Consider the following 18,623-nt stretch of genomic DNA (forward strand, 5'->3'; position numbering starts at 1 on the left):
TTTACCCCAGTATTTTTTTTAACCTAAAATCTAGCAGAATGGCCTGAAGAGCTAGTAGTGCATGTGTGCCAAGCAAAGCCAGCTCCAAAAGCAGCCTCTATTTAAGATGCTGACTGCAGTGTGAATAGCTCTCTTCACAAGGTACAATGCAAACCTCCGTCTAACTGGGGCAATAGATATATAATACACCCACGCTTCACAGTCTCATCTTCAGATGAAAAATCCAAAGTCACAGGTATGTGACTAGATCAAACATAACCAGAAGTTGAAAACATGGAAAACAAAACTGATCTGTACAGTATTTTTAAATTTTATACTGAAAAACCTCATTAATGCTAAAGAGATAAAAGTCTGACAAGCTTTAAGGTTTGTGGTACTTCTAATAAAAATGGAACATTCACATAATAATTATTTATATATTTATATATTTGACCTTAAGGGGAGCCTTGTGCAGTGTATTCCATATAAGGCACCATAGCCTGAAGCCACACAAACTCCAGCTTAGAAAGCTTAGATTAGGAAATACAAGTGCTTAAGTAAGGCTTCAAGTAGAACGTATTATGTACTGCTTGTGACCCATATCAGCTATAGTGTAAAATTCAGTGTTATTTTTAACAGTACTTTAAATATTTTGTCCTCAGTGCATTTAACAGATGATCAGTATCTATTGCTCTTTATCAGATTAGAAAGAAGAGGTGACAAATATAAAAAAAAATCTGTTTTCATCCAGAATGAGGCCAGTGGCAGAACTACAGATCAACATAATGAAATAAATGAAAGCAGAACTCAATTCTCAAATGAATCAAATAATTATGATTAGGGCTAGGGGGAGGATGCACAGAAAGAGTTGATTTCAAAACGATTTGTTTGTACATCTTATTTCCATTAACTTATTAGGTATTTTACACATTGGCCTGGGAATACCTAATTCTGCAGAAAAAAAAATGAAACACCAACTTCCACAGTAGAAAAAAAATTTCTCAGTCTACCTGCTTCAGAGGTACTCAAGTACAGACAGCCACAAAAACAGAAGTAGAATCATAGAACCATGGAAGTAATCATGGTTTAGGTAGGAAGGGACCTTTAAGATCATCTGGTTCCAACCCCACACTAGACACACCTCCATCCAGCCTGGCCTCAAACATCTCCAAGGAGGGGGCATGTACAACCTCGCTGGGCAACCTGCTCCAGCATCTCACCATCCTCACAGTAGATATCTAACTGCTTTATATAGCAAACCTTTTCAGATGCCAGTCAAAACACATATACAGGGAAACCTATACAAGGTTCAAATCACTAATATTGGAAGAGTAAAAATATTTCAAGTAAAACCTTCTGTAAAGAAGAAAGTATTCCAGGAAAAAACTGTACTACGATTCACATTTTGCCAGCTATCAAACTGAACTACTCCAAGCTCCAAGTTTGATCCCTGTCGAAGAAAATACCTGTAGCCCCTAAAACATTCATTCACAAAAGAATCTTCAGTATCCCTATGAAGAGCATTTTTCCATCCCATATGCTTTCCCCGTATTTCATATTGAGATCATTTTCCATGCGAGCCAATTGTGACAAAAGCAACTCAGAAGAGAAAGTTAACACAAATCCAGTACAGGTAACTGGAGACTGCACACAGTATTCCTGGTTAATGCTGTTACATAAATATGGAGAATTCACATTAAGTTACCCATTTGTGAAAAAACTGTCTTTGAATGACAAAAATATGCTCCCTTCCTTGAAATGTTCTCTTACAGACCTATTACAGGCACTGTAGGAACAATAAATGTATTTCCAGCTTCCTATCAGCACTCCCAACCACAACTTTCAACTTATCAAGCAACTCCATTCATTTTACATACATAAACACTTGTACTTCCTTTTTGACTCTCAGCCTCAATAGCTATATCATAAAAGACTCACCCACATTATTCCCATATACAATATACACCTTATCAGTCCAACTTAACTGAAAAATAGCAGAATTTAGTATTTAACAAGCATACACATTTCTCTCTTCATGCAAAGACAAATCTCCACCACACAATATCAACAAAGTCTTGTTACAATAACAGTCTTGAAGAAAATCAGTTTAACCATGACATAATACACAACTAGCAAGTTTTCCCATGAAGCTTTACCTATACAATCATTTTTTGAAAACTAACTAAGGATTCAACGTAGATGTATAGTAAGCAATTAACACAAAACAAATTATGCCTTAAATTTAACTTCTTCAGAATAGTCTGTTACATAAAAACTGAAGGAACTCCTTCTATACATGCTTTCGAGGAAACAAAACTGCATGTTTCTCATCATGTCATAGAGATTCAAACCCAAGAACCCAATACTAAGATCACTTTATAACCACACAGTATCTTTAAAAGTTACTCACACTGAACTCAGCAGACCAGTGGTTTTGTTCTAATTGAGGCTACTCAACTATCAGAAAGAGTTCCTATCTAAGCAACACCAAAATTTAAGAAACACAATTACATGTGGGCTTAAGGACCTTTTAAAGAATACCATGATTCCTATCCACCTGTCTTCTCAAAATGAGAAAATGTTTTTTAAGAACAAATATTTACCTTGGGTTTCCTCTTAGCGCAGCATGGTGAAGAGCATTAAAGCCATTGTTGTTGGTGATAGTAACATCTGCACCAGCCTCTAACAATACAGCCAGGATGTCATCACGCTTTTTACTTATTGCATCATGAAGTGGAGTATCTCCTTCAGAATCCTGAAGCCAGAAACAGTTTTCATCAGGTTTTGCATGCATCCACATTAAGAAACATATAAATACCACTAGGAAAAACCAACTACACAAAACAGCTCTTCACTTCTAAAAGTGTGCCTATACTGCAGGGTTCAGAGCACAGTACTTCTGATCTAGCTCTGATTTTGCAAGCACTCAAACAGGTAATCCCACCCTAGGCTCCCAGTTTTCTATGATTACCAGAACTCCAAAACAGATTTTAAGTAAGCCTTCCACGTGACAGTACTGGAGATACTGATGTAGACATCAGCTTCTGTATCTCACATCTGGATGAGATGCTCAGATTAATATTTCTGAGTAATAGAAGGACAGCAACAAGAACACAACAGAGGAAATTAGCCAGGCAGGGAGAAGGCAGGTAATTCTGAGTGATGATGGGAAAGATCGAATTATCAATTAACCATGTAAAAGGTAATGCCAAAAAGATGGTACGAAATAAAAACTTAAAGAGAACCAAAAATAAAATGCAGACCAAGTAATACATTTATCCACAACTGTCACTTTAACTGAAGCACATCATTTCCCATGAAGCAAAGGCCAACGTCACAAGCAATATTAAGCTTTTAAACTTCTTATAGCTCATACTGGATTACATTACACAAGGAAAATTACAATATTTAATTTCTGTGATTTCATGGTATAATTGAATACAATTTATATTTTTAGCTTCTCATTCTCCCAATATCCCAAATAAGGGGAAATACTACTTATCCCTAAAAGTAGTTTGTACACTACTTATTCAAGGATCCAAATGGTTGGGCTAAAAAGGAATGTCCTATGATTAACAATGAGAAAATATATCCACTTATGCTTATTTACTGCTATCTGAGCAAACTGCAGATTTATGCTTTCCAGTAACATTTTAACACCATATAAGTCAGGAAGATTTTTGTCACTGACTCAACTACTAACTGATAAACACAGGAACTGAACATTTTAGCAATACACTGTAATATGAAAACAAATCTTTAGAACCTTAACCATGAGAATTACAAACTGACAAACAAGAAGTGCCAAATAAAGGAAACACTTGAACCAGTATGCCAGAATTTAACTATGCAGCTTTTATCCAGTCTTATTGATCGTATTTGCCGAACTTACTGCTTACAAAATAACATGCTTCTGTTTACACAGTGAATGGGCTGAAGTAACAGAGTGATGGGCACTTGAATTCCAGTCATGCCTCAGTCTGACCACTCTGTGCTCCAATCCACCAAGTCAATTGCTTACTCACATTTGCATGTAAATGTTCAGACCTGCAGGATCTGAAGGTTCCTTATGTGCAATGACAGTTTTATTTTCCAGGTTGAGATTCTTAACACCACTCTACTGAATTTATCAAACCAAACGCATTTCTGCTATTTCAAGTCAGACATACTCACGTTGGCTACCCAGAGACCATTGTACGATGCACATTATCATCCTTGACAATAATCAAGACAAAATACTCTGAACTTCAACAAATACTAAAGAGGGTCTGGATAAACGTTAGCTGGCTTACAGCTCAGCCTCAGCAAGATCAAGAGAGTACACATGAAGCCAGGTGAAAGCAGATAAAAAACACCACTATATTCACTAATTTTAAGTTTGCTTTACTTGTGTTATATGAATATACAGTTTTGAAAAACATACTGCTTTTCAACATTACAGCAAAACAAGAATATAAATATATTTGTGTGTCTTGATTTGCCCAGAACATTACAGCTTTCTCTTCCAATTGCAAATTTCTTCTGATTTGTTATACTAAGGCACTGCATGAGGCTGCATTAAACTCATGCAGAATACTGATGCTTGCTTAATTAATAGCATGTTTCTCCTCTACCTTCTCAACAGGAGGCTCCACTCATATGTCACAGCTTTCAGCACATTCATTACAGATGAAATTGCCTGTGTAATTATGGAACTTGAGGCCCTATATATCATGACCTTTTTATCTAAAGCCTAAGCTTTAAAAGACAATTTGGTGAAACAGTTGTAACAATGATGGGTCAATTCCAGGGCAGAGGGAGGGGGAGGGAAGGTTTCTTTCAATGAAACATTCCACAGTATCAACAGCCAAGAAAAATTCAAAGTTGCAAACAGCTGCAGACAGAGCAAGAATTAATAGAGTGAGAGAAAAAAAATAACAATCACAGATAACTGATATTTTCACAGACTGTAGTTAACATGAAATGGTCTGAGTAAATCAGGTGCCTTTATCTAGCTGTTGAGAAAAGTTATTATGACAGCATTTTTATTAAAGTTGGTCACATTAGGGTGGAAGATGAGACAGATAACTTCACAAGGTCTCTTCCTTTCCACCCTATTTTCCATAATTACCTATAAACAGCATCCACATGCTTCAAATGTTAAAAGTAAACACCTATAAAGTGAATTTATTCTAACATTTACATTACCTGGAGACTAGGATGGCAGCCAAAGTCCAGTAAAGTCTTCACAACTTGAAGATGACCTTTGTTGACAGCAATATGAAGTGGAGTCTGCCTCCGTTTGTTGCGAGCATTCAGATCTGCGCTGCCCCGGTGCAAAACCTCTATCACAGCACCCTCGTCACCAAAGGCTGCATGGTGGACAGCCCTGTCTCCATCTTTATCCTAAGGCAGAAACATTAGTTTAACTCAATATATTCCACTTTTATTTAAAGAAGATGAATTTAAATAGAACCATGACAATTTCTTTGGAGGAAAAAAGAGGTATTTGAATGGAACTGAGGTTATTTACTAAACTAATAGGAGAACTGATAAAAACAAAGGATTAATAGAGAATGAAGAATCTGTTTGCGTACAGAAGAAATGTTTACTCTATAATATATGATATTTAATGTTATTCCACTGTCAAAAAAATCAGACAAAAACATAATACACCACCTGCTCTGTAATTAAGGGTAATCCATTCTGTAATCCAGGAACTGCCCAATTCCAAATCATGGAAGAAGACCAGAGAATTGTTCACATAATAAATATAATGTATATTAGCTTATCATGTCTTAAAGCTTTGAGTTCATAAATAGTTTCCAAAGGAAGTCTGAGTTTGATGCTGGAATTAAACACAGGTTCTGATTCTATGATGAAGCCTCACAGTGCTAAAACTCTGATTCAATTCAGTTTGTTTCAATTTCATCAAAACTGAGAATTAAGTAATGAAAGTGATAAACTTGCTAGTTAACGTCGATTTAACATCCCTAAGAGTGGACTGTATTAGCGAGGGCTTGGACTTCGTGATCTTTGTAGGTCCCTTCAAACTCAGGATATTCTATGATACCTTTGAAAATATCAATCAAGTGATTTCAGTATTAACAAGAGTACACAAAACCAAAAAGTAAAATGGAACAAATATAACAGATTTCAACAACACAATAATTCCCACAAGCTAGTTGCCTGTGTAAACTTCTGTGCACAGTGAGACATCACTATGTATCTGCAGGATTTAATTCTGGCAATAGAAAACTATTACAAATTCAGAAGCAACGTTGTCTGTTTAGTGCAGTAAAGGATCAGAAAAGGCAACCTTTCACTATTCCTCATCTAGTTAGAAGGTTCACCATGAGAAGAAGATTAACTGTCAGCATGACAAATAGTTTTACTTAAATCTGACAGCAGTTTTGCAGGTAGGAGGTAAATTGTAGACTGTAAACATGAAAAAGCAAAGTTTACTAAGATACTTACTGATAAAGTCCCATTTAATTTATTAAATATTTTACAGTTTAAACATATTCCCATTTTGAGACAAACCATTATTTTATGAAATGTTAATGTATGGAACTCCTACTTTAAAGAGCAGTGGTTTACAAAAGTATGTGCTTTTTTTCAACTCACTGTAAAAACTAGTAATCTCAGGAGCTAACTCACACTGTGTAATTTCTAGACAACAGCCTACTAATATATGTAGAAAAAGCTAGTAAGTAGTTAAGTGTCTTTCCTAAGATAATATAAACCTAATGTTATCAATGTAAGAACAAAATACTAAAAGCACTGTATTTCTATACATGCCAAGGACATAATAATATTGTCAGTGCTGTCAATTTAACAACTGACACCCACTCAAGGCTACATATTGTTATTATTTAATAACAGGCTTCCTCATCTGCCAGTGGCATTTTTTTCCAACCACCCAAACTCCCAATTAAATACAGAGAAGGAAACACTGACAGAATCTTCTTCCAATTGAGATAACAGGAAGACTAAAAACTCCACCAAAAAATTACAAGATGTCATATCTCAAAGCTGCATAGATAATGCTTTGACCTCCCTCTGCAACACATCCAATCCTTCCTTATACCACCAAAGTATCAGTCCACAACTTGATTAATGCGGCAGCTTGGTTCCCATAGCAGAGATGAAAAGCTTAGACTAGTTTACAACAGTGCACGGTGTGTATTGCAGTGAAAGTACTGCTTCTAAATTGATGGTGCTTCACCGATGTCAGACCACAGCAACAACACACTGCATCAAATTTGTCATTTTTGCCACTAGGTAGAAAACTTCTAGACAGCAAAGATATACCAGTGAATATGGAAATTATTTCAGTAGCAAGGATTACATCATCATCAGTGATCTCAACATAGTATGACTATTTTTTTTAAACATAAAGCAACACATCTTATACTGAACACACAACACTTCAACAGATTCTGTCCAAGAAAAGTGATCTGTATAAGATAGTCCTATAGTTTCTCTGCAACTGGTTATAAACTATTAAAAAAAGTAAACATTTTCCACATCCTTTATTATGCTGCTTTTTATAATTTTTAATACCTACCTACTAAACAAAAAAGCAAAGGCAGTTAACCTGTCATCAGTAAGAAATGTGTTAGAAAGATCACAAATACAGCTGCATGTAGTGCAAAGTACCTAAAATAAAACCAGAAGAATTTACAAATTATTGCTGGAAAGCAGCTCCAAAAGAGATGTTATTCTTGTACGTAGATAAGTTTAAAACTTAAGAGTACAGAAAGTATATATTTTGAATATTTCATTTACCTCTGCTTCTACATCCACATTCTGTTTCAGAAGCAACTTCAAAATGTCCACGTGGCCATTCTGACTAGCTGCTTGCATAGCTGTGTGTCCAGCACACTGTCCATTTACCTGGAAGCAATCAAAATAGTACTTAGAGATGACTTGCAAGATACTTACACTCCCCTATGAGACACTGTACAAATGTAAGTGTCTTAGAAAACTTAAGAGTATGTTAGTGAATCATAGCACAAGACTAGCAGAAGATCAGCAAATGAACTATTTTCAGAAAGCTGCCTTTTTGGCATCATCTCCTCCTAGGTCTAATCAATCTTATTTTTAATCAAGCATCAGCTTGATTTAAGAAGTAAGAAAGATTTATTTTGCACATAAAGACCTTAATGACAGATGGATTAAAATAAAAAAAATACATATAGATTACCTTTGGGCCTCTGTAAAGGCAGGCCTTTGAAAATAGGCCTCATAAAGACATCTGTTCTCTGCTCTAAGTTGCAGTTAACTTCAATTTCTTATTTATGTTAATAACAAAAGTCAATCTGAACAAGATACCATGCTTTGTATAATCTTGAGCAACAAATTAGCCCTCAGAATTAGAGTTTAATCCTTTTTCTACAAGGATACCTACTGTAGTAGTGAGGAAAAAAAATCTGATTGTCATTTTGTACCATTTTCCCTGAATCAAGCTCTAAAACATTTGCTGTCTAATTACATAGTAATGTGATTAAACAATTTGGGAAACAGCATCTGAGAGAGCAGATGAGACAATCTACTTCATGAAGACAGGGAAAAAAAATACAACCACAAAAATCCACCCATACAAACCTACCCTCCCTCCTTCTATTCTCTAAAACCTCAAGTTGAAGACCCTTCATTAATTCTGTGTGTTTAACTCTCTGCACTGGCTCTGGGAGACATGGGACTGAAGACATTTTTATTCAGAGTAGACAGAAAATCAAAACTTGTCCAGTGAAATAGGTTATTAAGGAGCATTTTCAGACATCCCTCTATACAATTCAAAGGAAAAGAAATGAGAGATGATGCTCTGGAACAAGGTGTATTACTTCTATGCAGGCACACCACTGATTGGCTAAGAGTATCTATTCCTTTAGCATTACAGGTCCCTCATAACTCACATCCACATCCGGTCTCTTTAGCAGATCTTCCACTTTAGCAACATCTCCATTGGCAGCAGCTTTAACCAATTCTTCATTGAGATCTCCAGATTCTTGGGTTTCAAATAATTTCTTCAATAGCTGGGACAATCTCTCTACAGTTATTAAACAAATCACAATTAAGACTACAATTTTAGCCACAAAAGAACAGAAAAACAACAGCAAAATTTCTCACATTTCTGAACACTGTAATTATGTAACTAGTAATACACAAACCACCTTTAAATTATTCAAGAATGTTGAATAAGTCCTGAATCCTACTAACCCCCTTAAAAAGTTGATTAAAAAGTTGAGATTGTCACATTAAATATTTCAGAACAAAAGTTGATTTGACCACAGACAGCTTGTCAACCACAAAATACAGAAAGGAGCGGGAACAGGTAAAAACCCACAGATTTACACATTGATGTACCAGGATTCTTAGTCTTCTACTTCACTTTGTCTGTTTCCTGCCCTCTATTATTATAGCCACTGTGACTTTGCCTTCCACCACCCCCACATCCCCCTTTTTTTTTTTTTTGAGAAAATACACTGTCCTTATGTTCATAGTCCCTGTGAAAAAGTCTAAAAGTTAATGCAGAAAGATTGCTTCACATTACAGTAAATATGTGAATGGGTAAAAAGAACTACTTAGCTGTGACAAAGAAGAAAAAAGACATTCCATTACAACTGATTAATGAAACAGCCAACGGAATACAAAACACATCAGAAATAATCTTTCTGCCATCATTATTAGATGAACAAGAACAGGTTCAACAGAACTGAAATATGATTTTGTACCCTAAAAAAATAAATCCCACCATGATTAACCAAAGCACATCTGATTAAGCTTTAAGACAAAACTTTTGAGGAAAGAATGTTATCCTGAGTAACTGCTTGCAAGAGATCCCTTGCTGATGCTTGCTATCTCCAACCAGCTTTAAACAATAAACATGCTGCTTCCTTCTCCCAGTTACACTCTTCTCCATGCCTTACAGCCTCTTCCAATCTAGTGTCCCTTCTAACCACATCAGCTTTACAGCTTTAAAGCCCTCAGAGCTGATCTCCAAAGAAATGCTTGCACTGTAGACAAAGAGAAATGCACATTTGATTTGGATGAAAAAAATTTAACAAGGTAACTATAAACATACCCATCCCTACTGCAGGCTTCTCCTTTCATCTCTCCACGAAGCATCATACTGGATTAGCCAAATATCAAGTTCTGTTAATCTTATGTAGAAACTCTGCACCAGTACTTAGCAATTTTGTGATTAACACAAGTAATTGTCACACATACATTCCTGGTTATTCAAACTTACCACCAGACGCATTACTTATGGCAGATCCTGCTGATGCCACCTTTGAGACAGCTGCTGGATTATACGTCCAAGATGTGCCACAAACCTCTACCTTTAAGTCACTGTCTGAATAGATCTGCTGGACTCGACCAACTTTACCCAAAGTCTGCAATAAAAGAAACATCTGAAGTAAATATTTAGAAATCTGAGCATTATAGAAAACAAATGTTATCGAGTCAGTTGTGTAAGAGTACAGTTGCAAATTCTTTTAGTTAAGTTTTATCAGGGTAAGCAAGTATTAAACATTGTTTGGTAAAATATACTTTCGTTGACTTAGAAGAAAGTCACAGTTTCACAGTCTCCAAGCATTATTAACAATCATAACCAGAAACGTTGTACAAGTTTGAGTCCAAATATACAGCTACTTACAGGAAGCATTGCTTCAGCCCACTCTCCATGACCTCTCTGAAGAAGCTTGATTCGCTCCAGGTCATAGCACACTTGAACAAGGTCACCCACTTGAAACTGAGAAGTACCTCCTTCCGCACCTTGAGCAGCATCTCCACTTCGGACAACGTTGGCTTTGGTGAGAACAGCTGGATTAAAGGTCCACCTAGACAAATAATCATTTAAAATAGATTTTAAACTTGAGAAGTGAAATGAACATTAAAAAATACAGATAAATACACCAGGTAAGGCTTGTATGCCTAAAAGATTTCTGCAAACTGATGCTGCCATCTACATTGTTAACTACTTCTTATCTATATGAGTGAACGTGGTTCATTAGTTGAATACTGCCATCTACACATTACAGGCCTGAGGAGGGGCAGCTGGAAAGCTGCCTGATGGAAAGGGACCTTGGTGTGCTAATGGACAGTCAGATGAATACAAGCCAAGAAGGCCAATGGCATCCTGGCTTGTATCAGGAATGGTGTGGTGAGCAGGACTAGGGAAGTAATCCTACCTCTGTACTCAGTGCTGGTGAGGCCCCCCCCTCAAGTACTGTGTTCAGTTTTGGGCACATCAATACAAAAAAGACAATGAAGTGATGGAGCAGGTCCAAAGAAAGGCAACAAAGCTTGTGAAGGGCTTGGAGAATACGCCCTATGAGGAGCAACTGAAGGAGCTGGGGCTGTTTAGTCTGGGGAAGAGGAGGCTGAGAGGAGACCTTATTGCTCTCTTCAAATACTTCAAAGGTATCTGCAGCGTGAGTGGGGTTGATCTCTTTTCACTGGTGATAGGACAAAGGGAAATGGCCTCAAGTTGTGCCAGGGGAGGTTTAGGTAAGATATAAGGAAAAACTTCTTTTCATAAAGGGCCGTTAAGCACTGGAATAGGCTCCACAGGGAGGTGGTTGAGTCACCATCCCTGAATGTACTTAAAACCATCTGGATGTGGTACTCAGGGATGTGATTTAGTGGTGGGTTGTTAGAGTTAGGGTAGTATGGTTAGGATGAGGTTGGACTTGAAGATCTTGAAGGTCTTTTGTGACCTGAGCAATTCTATGATTCTATGATCTTCAGAGATGAAAATTATTGAAGCAAAGAAGAAATACCTTATAAGCTAACAGCTCATGACAATGTAATACTCCCAAAAGTATTTTATTATTATTTTTCCAGGGCAAGAAGGAGACATGTCAGTCTAACTGGAAGGGGAAAAACTCTCATTGTCTCACAAAGGATTGTACTATCAAGAAACAAGAAGAGAACAACTCTGGATATTGTCCCTCCTTTCTCAAGTCAGAAAATGTAACATGGAGTTATAAAAAGCGTCTCCAATCAAATGCATGGTTGAGATGCATCTGAATTTTTAACTGAGCTATCCTATTTTTTTATCATCAATTGGTTTACAGAAACCTAGCTGTTTTTATGCTTGATTATATTCCAGCATTTAATAAGGTAGCTTGTCCTTTACATGTAATTTGGTTTGTGGTTGACTTGCATTCAACTGTTTGATTCTGTTGAGAAACATCAGATGACTGATAAAAGTCAAGGGAAAAGCACCCACAGTATAGATCAGCTCCTCTGACAGTCTCCATAGCCACATTTGTCATTTGTCATCCCTATTATCCACATTTGTCATCCCTATAGGTCACATTCACTGGGAAAGAATATTTCTTTTGCATTACTGTGCAATATTAAGAAGCAATATCCAGAGGGAAAGCCTGAATAAGGCAACACTAACCTTGACAGATATAAATCTCAATACATTCTTTTTTTTTTTTTTGTAATAGATTAGAGTGGTGAGCAATCACTAACCACATTAAGTTTACCAAGAGCAATGATTCTTAGTTCTTTTGGGACAAATTAAGTAGGTCAGTCTCCAGACAGAGCTGAAATAATATCATTGGCTGCTTTTTAAAGAGAAAACCAGTACCTGTAAGCAAGATGACAAAACCATTTGGCCATATCAGCTCAGATCTATCAGCACAACTGTGCTGAATCCTGTTAGCACAGAAGCAGCTCAGAGAACATAAAATCTGGCTTGAATTGGGTGGTTTCGACAACAACTTCCCCAACACTTCCTGTTCTTGCTTTGTAGTTACACAAACTAACACCCCATCTAATAAAAAATTGCTAGATATAGATCAAGTCAATGTATCTATATTATTAGATGAGATTCCCAGCACAGGCATTCAGCACCAGTTCTCTTTTCCTAAAATTCTACATCACACTGCTATTACCGTCCTCCTTGAATCCATGGAATACTTCATAATAAATAAAAAAAGAACAGGTACTGTGTAAAACAGCATTTTGGAAATAAGCTATTTCACAACTTCATTATTTTGGACTTAACACTTTTCCAAGTGTGAAAGGCAACAAACCTCCCTGTCCTACTACAGCTTTAAGTCTTTAAAATTCAAAGAGCTTATAAATATATATGTATATTTAAGTCCTCATTACATACTGCAAAAGAAATATAAAAATTCTCAGAGATATCTTTCTATACACAAAAGGAGAACAGAACCTTTTTGGCAGTAAGTGATCACATGTGCCAAAGACAATGATAGTTCAAGATAATCAATGACAAAGGCTATAAAACAAACCTGTTGCCACTTGGATATTGTACTACAATATCATGATCCTCATCAATGCCACAAACTGTTCCAGTTGTTGTTAAGGTTTCAAACATGCCATCAGTCCATCCTCCATGACCATGCTGCAAAGACTGTACAATTTCCAAATCAAGGTCAATGTTTACAAGATCACCAATCTGCAGACCACCAGGATTTCTGTTACCATTTTGCTCACCTAAAATGGAAAAGAAGTTGTTGAAATGACCACAGTAATTTTTTCAAGCAATCTGAACAACAGAAATTCATTTCTGACAGAGCTGATAACCATGAGACTCCGTATCTATTAAACTCTACCGATAAAGAGTTAAAACAAATATGAACAGGTTAAAAAACTCCACATCTCTGGATATTAAATAATCTATTTCTTTTTCAGGTTTCAAGATGAGCAAAAAAAAACCTTTAAGTACTAAGTACTACTATCACTATGGTTTTAAGCAAAATATAATAACTATCATATTGTTCTAGACACCTGGAAACATCAAGCTCTGACAGATATGAGGTAACCATATACAAAATGCCACCTATCCATTCATAGGTTGAAAGGCAAAATGCCCATACAAAGTCGTTTTGAATTAGGTCAGTCCCTGAATGTGGGAGAACTCGCAAAAGACCATCTCCAAAATGATCAATGACGAATGCATCTTTAGTGTTCTCGGTGGGAAAGTGAGTACAAAAAAGAAAACTCATAAATTTTTGTGCAAAAAACCTTTGCCATGGACAACACTTGCTTTCAAAAGACATCATCATAAAAAGTCAACAGTTGATGGAAAAGAGCATACATTCAAACGCTGCAAGTTGCAGTAACTGATGAGAGAAGAATCTTGTACAACTGCTCAATGGTAGAAACAGAGGGTGCTATCTACTGCCATCCACAGAATAGCAGACAACCATAAGAACTCACGACAGTTGAGTTCAATGACAGTATCAGTGGCAAAGGAGCGGGTCAGAATTCCTTTAACAATACTGCTGCCGAGTAAAGGGCGCTAAGAGAAAGGGTCCTCACACTGTAATATTAAGTAGAAACAAACAGTCTGATATAGAGATAAAAGTATTCTTTGAAGGGAGACCAGTTACAGAGACTGAAATCCACACCAGATGTAGTTCTGCAACTAGAAATGACAGCAAGTCTGCAGATGACAGAATGGACAAGAAAAGACTTCGATGCTGTCAAAGAAGAAACTGCTGTGGAAGAAAGAATGCCTGTGAATGAATGTTCAATGGACTTTGATTTCTATGGCCACCCATGTTGTCACAGTGATTTCCTTCTGTCCTGGTCTTCTTCTAGAGGACATATGGATAGAATGCTATTTTCAGTCAGCATCCTTTACCTTTGGAAAAACAACAACAACAACAAAACTACAACACATGACATAGTAAACAGCCACTTCTGCAAAGGACAGTAAGTTAAAGAATATTTCTTCAGAAAAATTGCTGATATGGAACTCCCTAGATAAAAAAAAACATTCAATAGAAGGCATCACAAACACTGCAGAGATGGCCCTTGTTAGACAGGAAAGCCTAAGAAAGAAAGCAAAACCAGTAAAACAATAAAATCAGCAGAGCATTCTAGAAATATTAATTGGAGAAAGGGATCTCTGGAGGCTACCTGGTCTGAGCTTTTTGTCTAAGCTCTGAAAGAATCTGTCCTGTTTTCTGCCAAAACAGTGCTGATGGCATACTGTCATCTTTGTTGTTGCCTCACCACCATTGGTACAAGAGATAAAAACTTTTCTGTTGACTAATACAGCCCTCTATCCAATTTACTTTATTTGCAAATAAGTGATGGCATGCTGCCATTAATTTAGCATTCACTGCAGCACCCAGGTCTTCCCCACCAAGTCTCCTCTCTAAGGCATTCACAATCTCCAGTTTGTTCCAGTATGTGGGATTATACCAGCAAGTGTGCAAAATTCTGTTTTAATTCCACAAGGTCTCCATTTACTTAATTCTTTGCTCATTCAAGGTTCTTCTGAGTAAAGCCTGACTTTCAACTACACTGTTCTGTCAACTTCCTGCCACCAGCAGATTTTCTGGGACTGCATTTTGTCTCATCACAAAGGTCACCAATGAGGCACCAAATAAAATCAGTGGAAAGCACATTTTTAAAGCTAGACCCCTCCCCAATGACTATAGGGTGTGCATAAGAACCTATGTTTACCTGTGTAATAAAGAACCAACTTCTATGTCCCCATTCATGTCAGACTAAAGCGATAAAATGAATTTTAAGTACACAGAAAAAGCAAAAAGTTCAGAGTATTTCATCTTTTTACTTCCAAACAGTTTCTCTACATGACAGTACATAACCAAGTGATGACTTTTGCTTTTCTAACCAAGACAGACCTTTACTATTTCCACCTTTTCACCAATGCTGTCAAAAAGAACAGAGCTCAAAGGTAACACTTTAAGGATTTACAGCAGGAATTAAACTAAGACTAGCAAATAGAGAATTCTCACCACTTCAGAAAAGCCATTATCATCAACCAGTGCTTTTGTTTTTTTATGGTTGTTTCTTTGTAATGAAAGTATAACTAACTGAAGAAAAGCACCATTTCCTGTAGCACACCATTTAATGACTAAGTGTTTGACCAAGGAAACACATATTAAGATAACTGAAAAATTTGTACTCAGTTATCCATGAACTTCATTCCAATTTGCCTGTATTTCAGAACATTTGGCAATTATTTTTACAGTATACTCTGCTCATATCTACAGTCCAGCAAGGGTACTAAAAATAAATCAGCGCTACAGTAGATAAGGGAAACTTCAACCAAGATTTCACATCAAATACTATTTATTAGTTTAAAATAATAGGTTGAATTATACATTCAAATGACCTTGCTTATGTATATATTAACACTGCCACGTAAACTTTTCTAATCATATCTGAATATTTAGAAGTGGTTGGGCATGAGAACAGGTTGTGCAGGGAGGTGGCGAAGTCACTGCCCCTGGAGGTGTTCAAGAAACATTTAGATATGGTACTAAGGGACATGGTTTAGTGGGTGATATTGGTGGTAGGTGGACAGTTGGACTGGATGATTTTAGAAGTCCTCATCAACATTAATGACTCTATGATTCTAAGTCCTTGTAAAAATGCACAGACACTTGGATCCCTAGAATTTCAGAACCCAACACGTGATTTCTTAACAGTACTCTTGCCATTCACTTGGCACGCTGATATTAAATACACTAAAGAAAGAGTTAGAATTTACCATTAACACAGAGAAATGCTACCATTTACATTCGCTATAAAGGACTGTAATTTTAGATTAAATTTGAAAAGAGAAGACAAGACTACATATAATTAATGCAGATCAAGGCAAATTTACCTGGTTTTCAACTCACCTAACACAGGACAATGGTCTCTGTAGAAAGAGCCTCCTTTTGCATCTTGCACACATTTCAGGTCAGACTAAGGAAAGAGATTAAGACAGTTTTAGTCTTTACTGAGTTTCCTGGTTAACATAGGTTAGTAGAACTAGAATTGTAATACATTCAATTAAGCAAAGCTGAAAGTTGTGGATACAAAAAAAAAATGCTTCATGAAAGTCACTAATACAAATAGATTCTTTCCAAGTTGTTGGCCCTGACGTTCTCAAGATTTTAGTAACTTAAGCTGTTAAAGATAAGGTTTTATTAATTCAGAAAGGTGTTAACACAAATCTCCTCAAGTGAAGTTATCCTTAAAAAAGACATACGGTTGCAAGCACAGAAAGAACCATCAGCAGACAGTACTTGAGGCCACAGTCTTTTCCTGTATGACATCACTTAAACTTGCCAGTCCTGCCCCCTCTTTGCAACTCTCCTTTTGACACATTTTAACAATTTAGAGAATAAAACCTGGCACACAAATTCTAAAAACTGAAGAATTTCCTATGTGGAATAGATGGAATACAAAGATACTAAGTTATTCCGTTTTTGTTTGATGATGCTGAGGTACACACGATTATTTAAAGAGAAACATTAAAAAGCCTAAGCCTCCATCACTTTGTATTATCTGAGGAACAAAAGTTTCAAGAGTGATAACCAGTTCCTGCTCAAAAAGCCAGAGTCCCTATAATTCTCCCTTCCTCTAATTCTTTCTCTGTGCAACTCTCTAAGCAAGAGGGCTACCATCTGGCATTGCTCCTTGCAGAACAATCCTCACTAAACAAAGGGCATTCTGTGTGCATGATGAGCTGGGAAGGAGATCAGGCAAGTCTGTAAACACATCAGAATATTCTAAGGGAAAGGGGAAGGAAATAAAGAGGACAGGTGGTGGCTGTGATCTAACCAACCAAAATTGAACAAATGTTTTTATAAATAATTATTTGTCAGTCAGTAAACTCGGAATGTGGAAGAAAAAAGGATTAAAATGAACTCTCATGTTGTCCAAGCCACAGAGGCAGCGCTGGCCACAAAACTTCCCTCAGTGACTCGAAACTGCTAAGCAGCTAGAAACAGCAGAGAATCCAGAGCATACCTGGACCTATGAAGAATGCACCACTGCATTCTGAAAAACAGATAGAAACAGCCAGATCAAAATAATGAGATGTAGCTGCACCTCGAGGGCAGCAATAAAGGAGAAGGGCTCAGCACTGCACAGGGACAGCTGGCTGCGGCACCGTGCTGCCACCCTGCGGGCAGGCCGGCCTTCCGCTGGGCAGAGGACAAAGGGCAGCTGAGCATCCCAGCATCCCAGATGGCAAGCTGATGAACGCCCATGGAGCACAAATGGGCCCAGCAGTGCACAGTCTCATCCCCTGAATACAGACTCCCATGTTAGGAAGCAAGCAGCTGGCTGCATGCCAGCCAAGGGGGGCAGATGGGGAAGCAACGCTTTAGACCTGTCCTGAGCACCGAGCAGAAAGGTCCCAAACAGCTCTTCCTGCAGACAGGTAATGTTTGGGTGTGTGGCAGCCAGAACTGAAGTACAGAGAAGTGATGGCTGAAAGTGAACTGCAGACAAAAAGGCTGCTTACAATCTTGAAACAGTAACTCAGGAAGAAGCCCGAAATAACTTGAGTTTCACAGGATAGCACAGAAACCCACTGATCTGCCCTCTCCTACCATCCAGCCTGTTGCATGTTATTTCTAAAGTATACTTTGGTGTCAAACTAAGCTGTTGCTTACTGTTCAGGCTCAGCTTCACACTCACCTTCATTCCAGCAATGCTGCAGTCAATGTTAGATTACTGATCTAACTACCATATAAAAGCAAAGCAACATGATTATTTTTCCACATAAATCTCTGCCAAAAAAATGAGAAGGAATCAAAACATATTCAAAGCTGAAACACTGACTGAAACTAGGACAGTGAAACTAAGTGATATATACTGCAATTATAGCAAAAAGTTCCTTTCACAACAACACA

At 37.2% G+C, this 18,623-nt stretch overlaps 1 protein-coding gene across 5 annotated transcripts in view; it reads right to left on the reverse strand.

Annotated features, from left to right (window-relative positions):
- MIB1 (MIB E3 ubiquitin protein ligase 1) overlaps window positions 1–18,623 on the reverse strand; it is a 68,671-nt gene that overhangs the window by 31,315 nt on the left and 18,733 nt on the right. For all 5 annotated transcript variants that reach the window (XM_065752593.1, XM_065752594.1, XM_065752592.1 and 2 more), the window contains 8 exons: window positions 16,617–16,683; window positions 13,242–13,446; window positions 10,625–10,808; window positions 10,217–10,361; window positions 8,880–9,013; window positions 7,750–7,857; window positions 5,167–5,364; window positions 2,583–2,734 (listed from right to left, as the gene is read on the reverse strand). In XM_065752593.1, coding sequence (XP_065608665.1) covers window positions 2,583–2,734; window positions 5,167–5,364; window positions 7,750–7,857; window positions 8,880–9,013; window positions 10,217–10,361; window positions 10,625–10,808; window positions 13,242–13,446; window positions 16,617–16,683 — 1,193 coding nt within the window. The remainder of the gene's footprint in view (window positions 1–2,582; window positions 2,735–5,166; window positions 5,365–7,749; window positions 7,858–8,879; window positions 9,014–10,216; window positions 10,362–10,624; window positions 10,809–13,241; window positions 13,447–16,616; window positions 16,684–18,623) is intronic.

Source organism: Cyrtonyx montezumae, unplaced genomic scaffold (assembly GCF_038088225.1).
Source record: "Cyrtonyx montezumae isolate F1298 unplaced genomic scaffold, pur_monq_1.0 scaffold_8, whole genome shotgun sequence".
In the NCBI taxonomy this organism is placed as follows: Eukaryota; Metazoa; Chordata; class Aves; order Galliformes; family Odontophoridae; genus Cyrtonyx; species Cyrtonyx montezumae.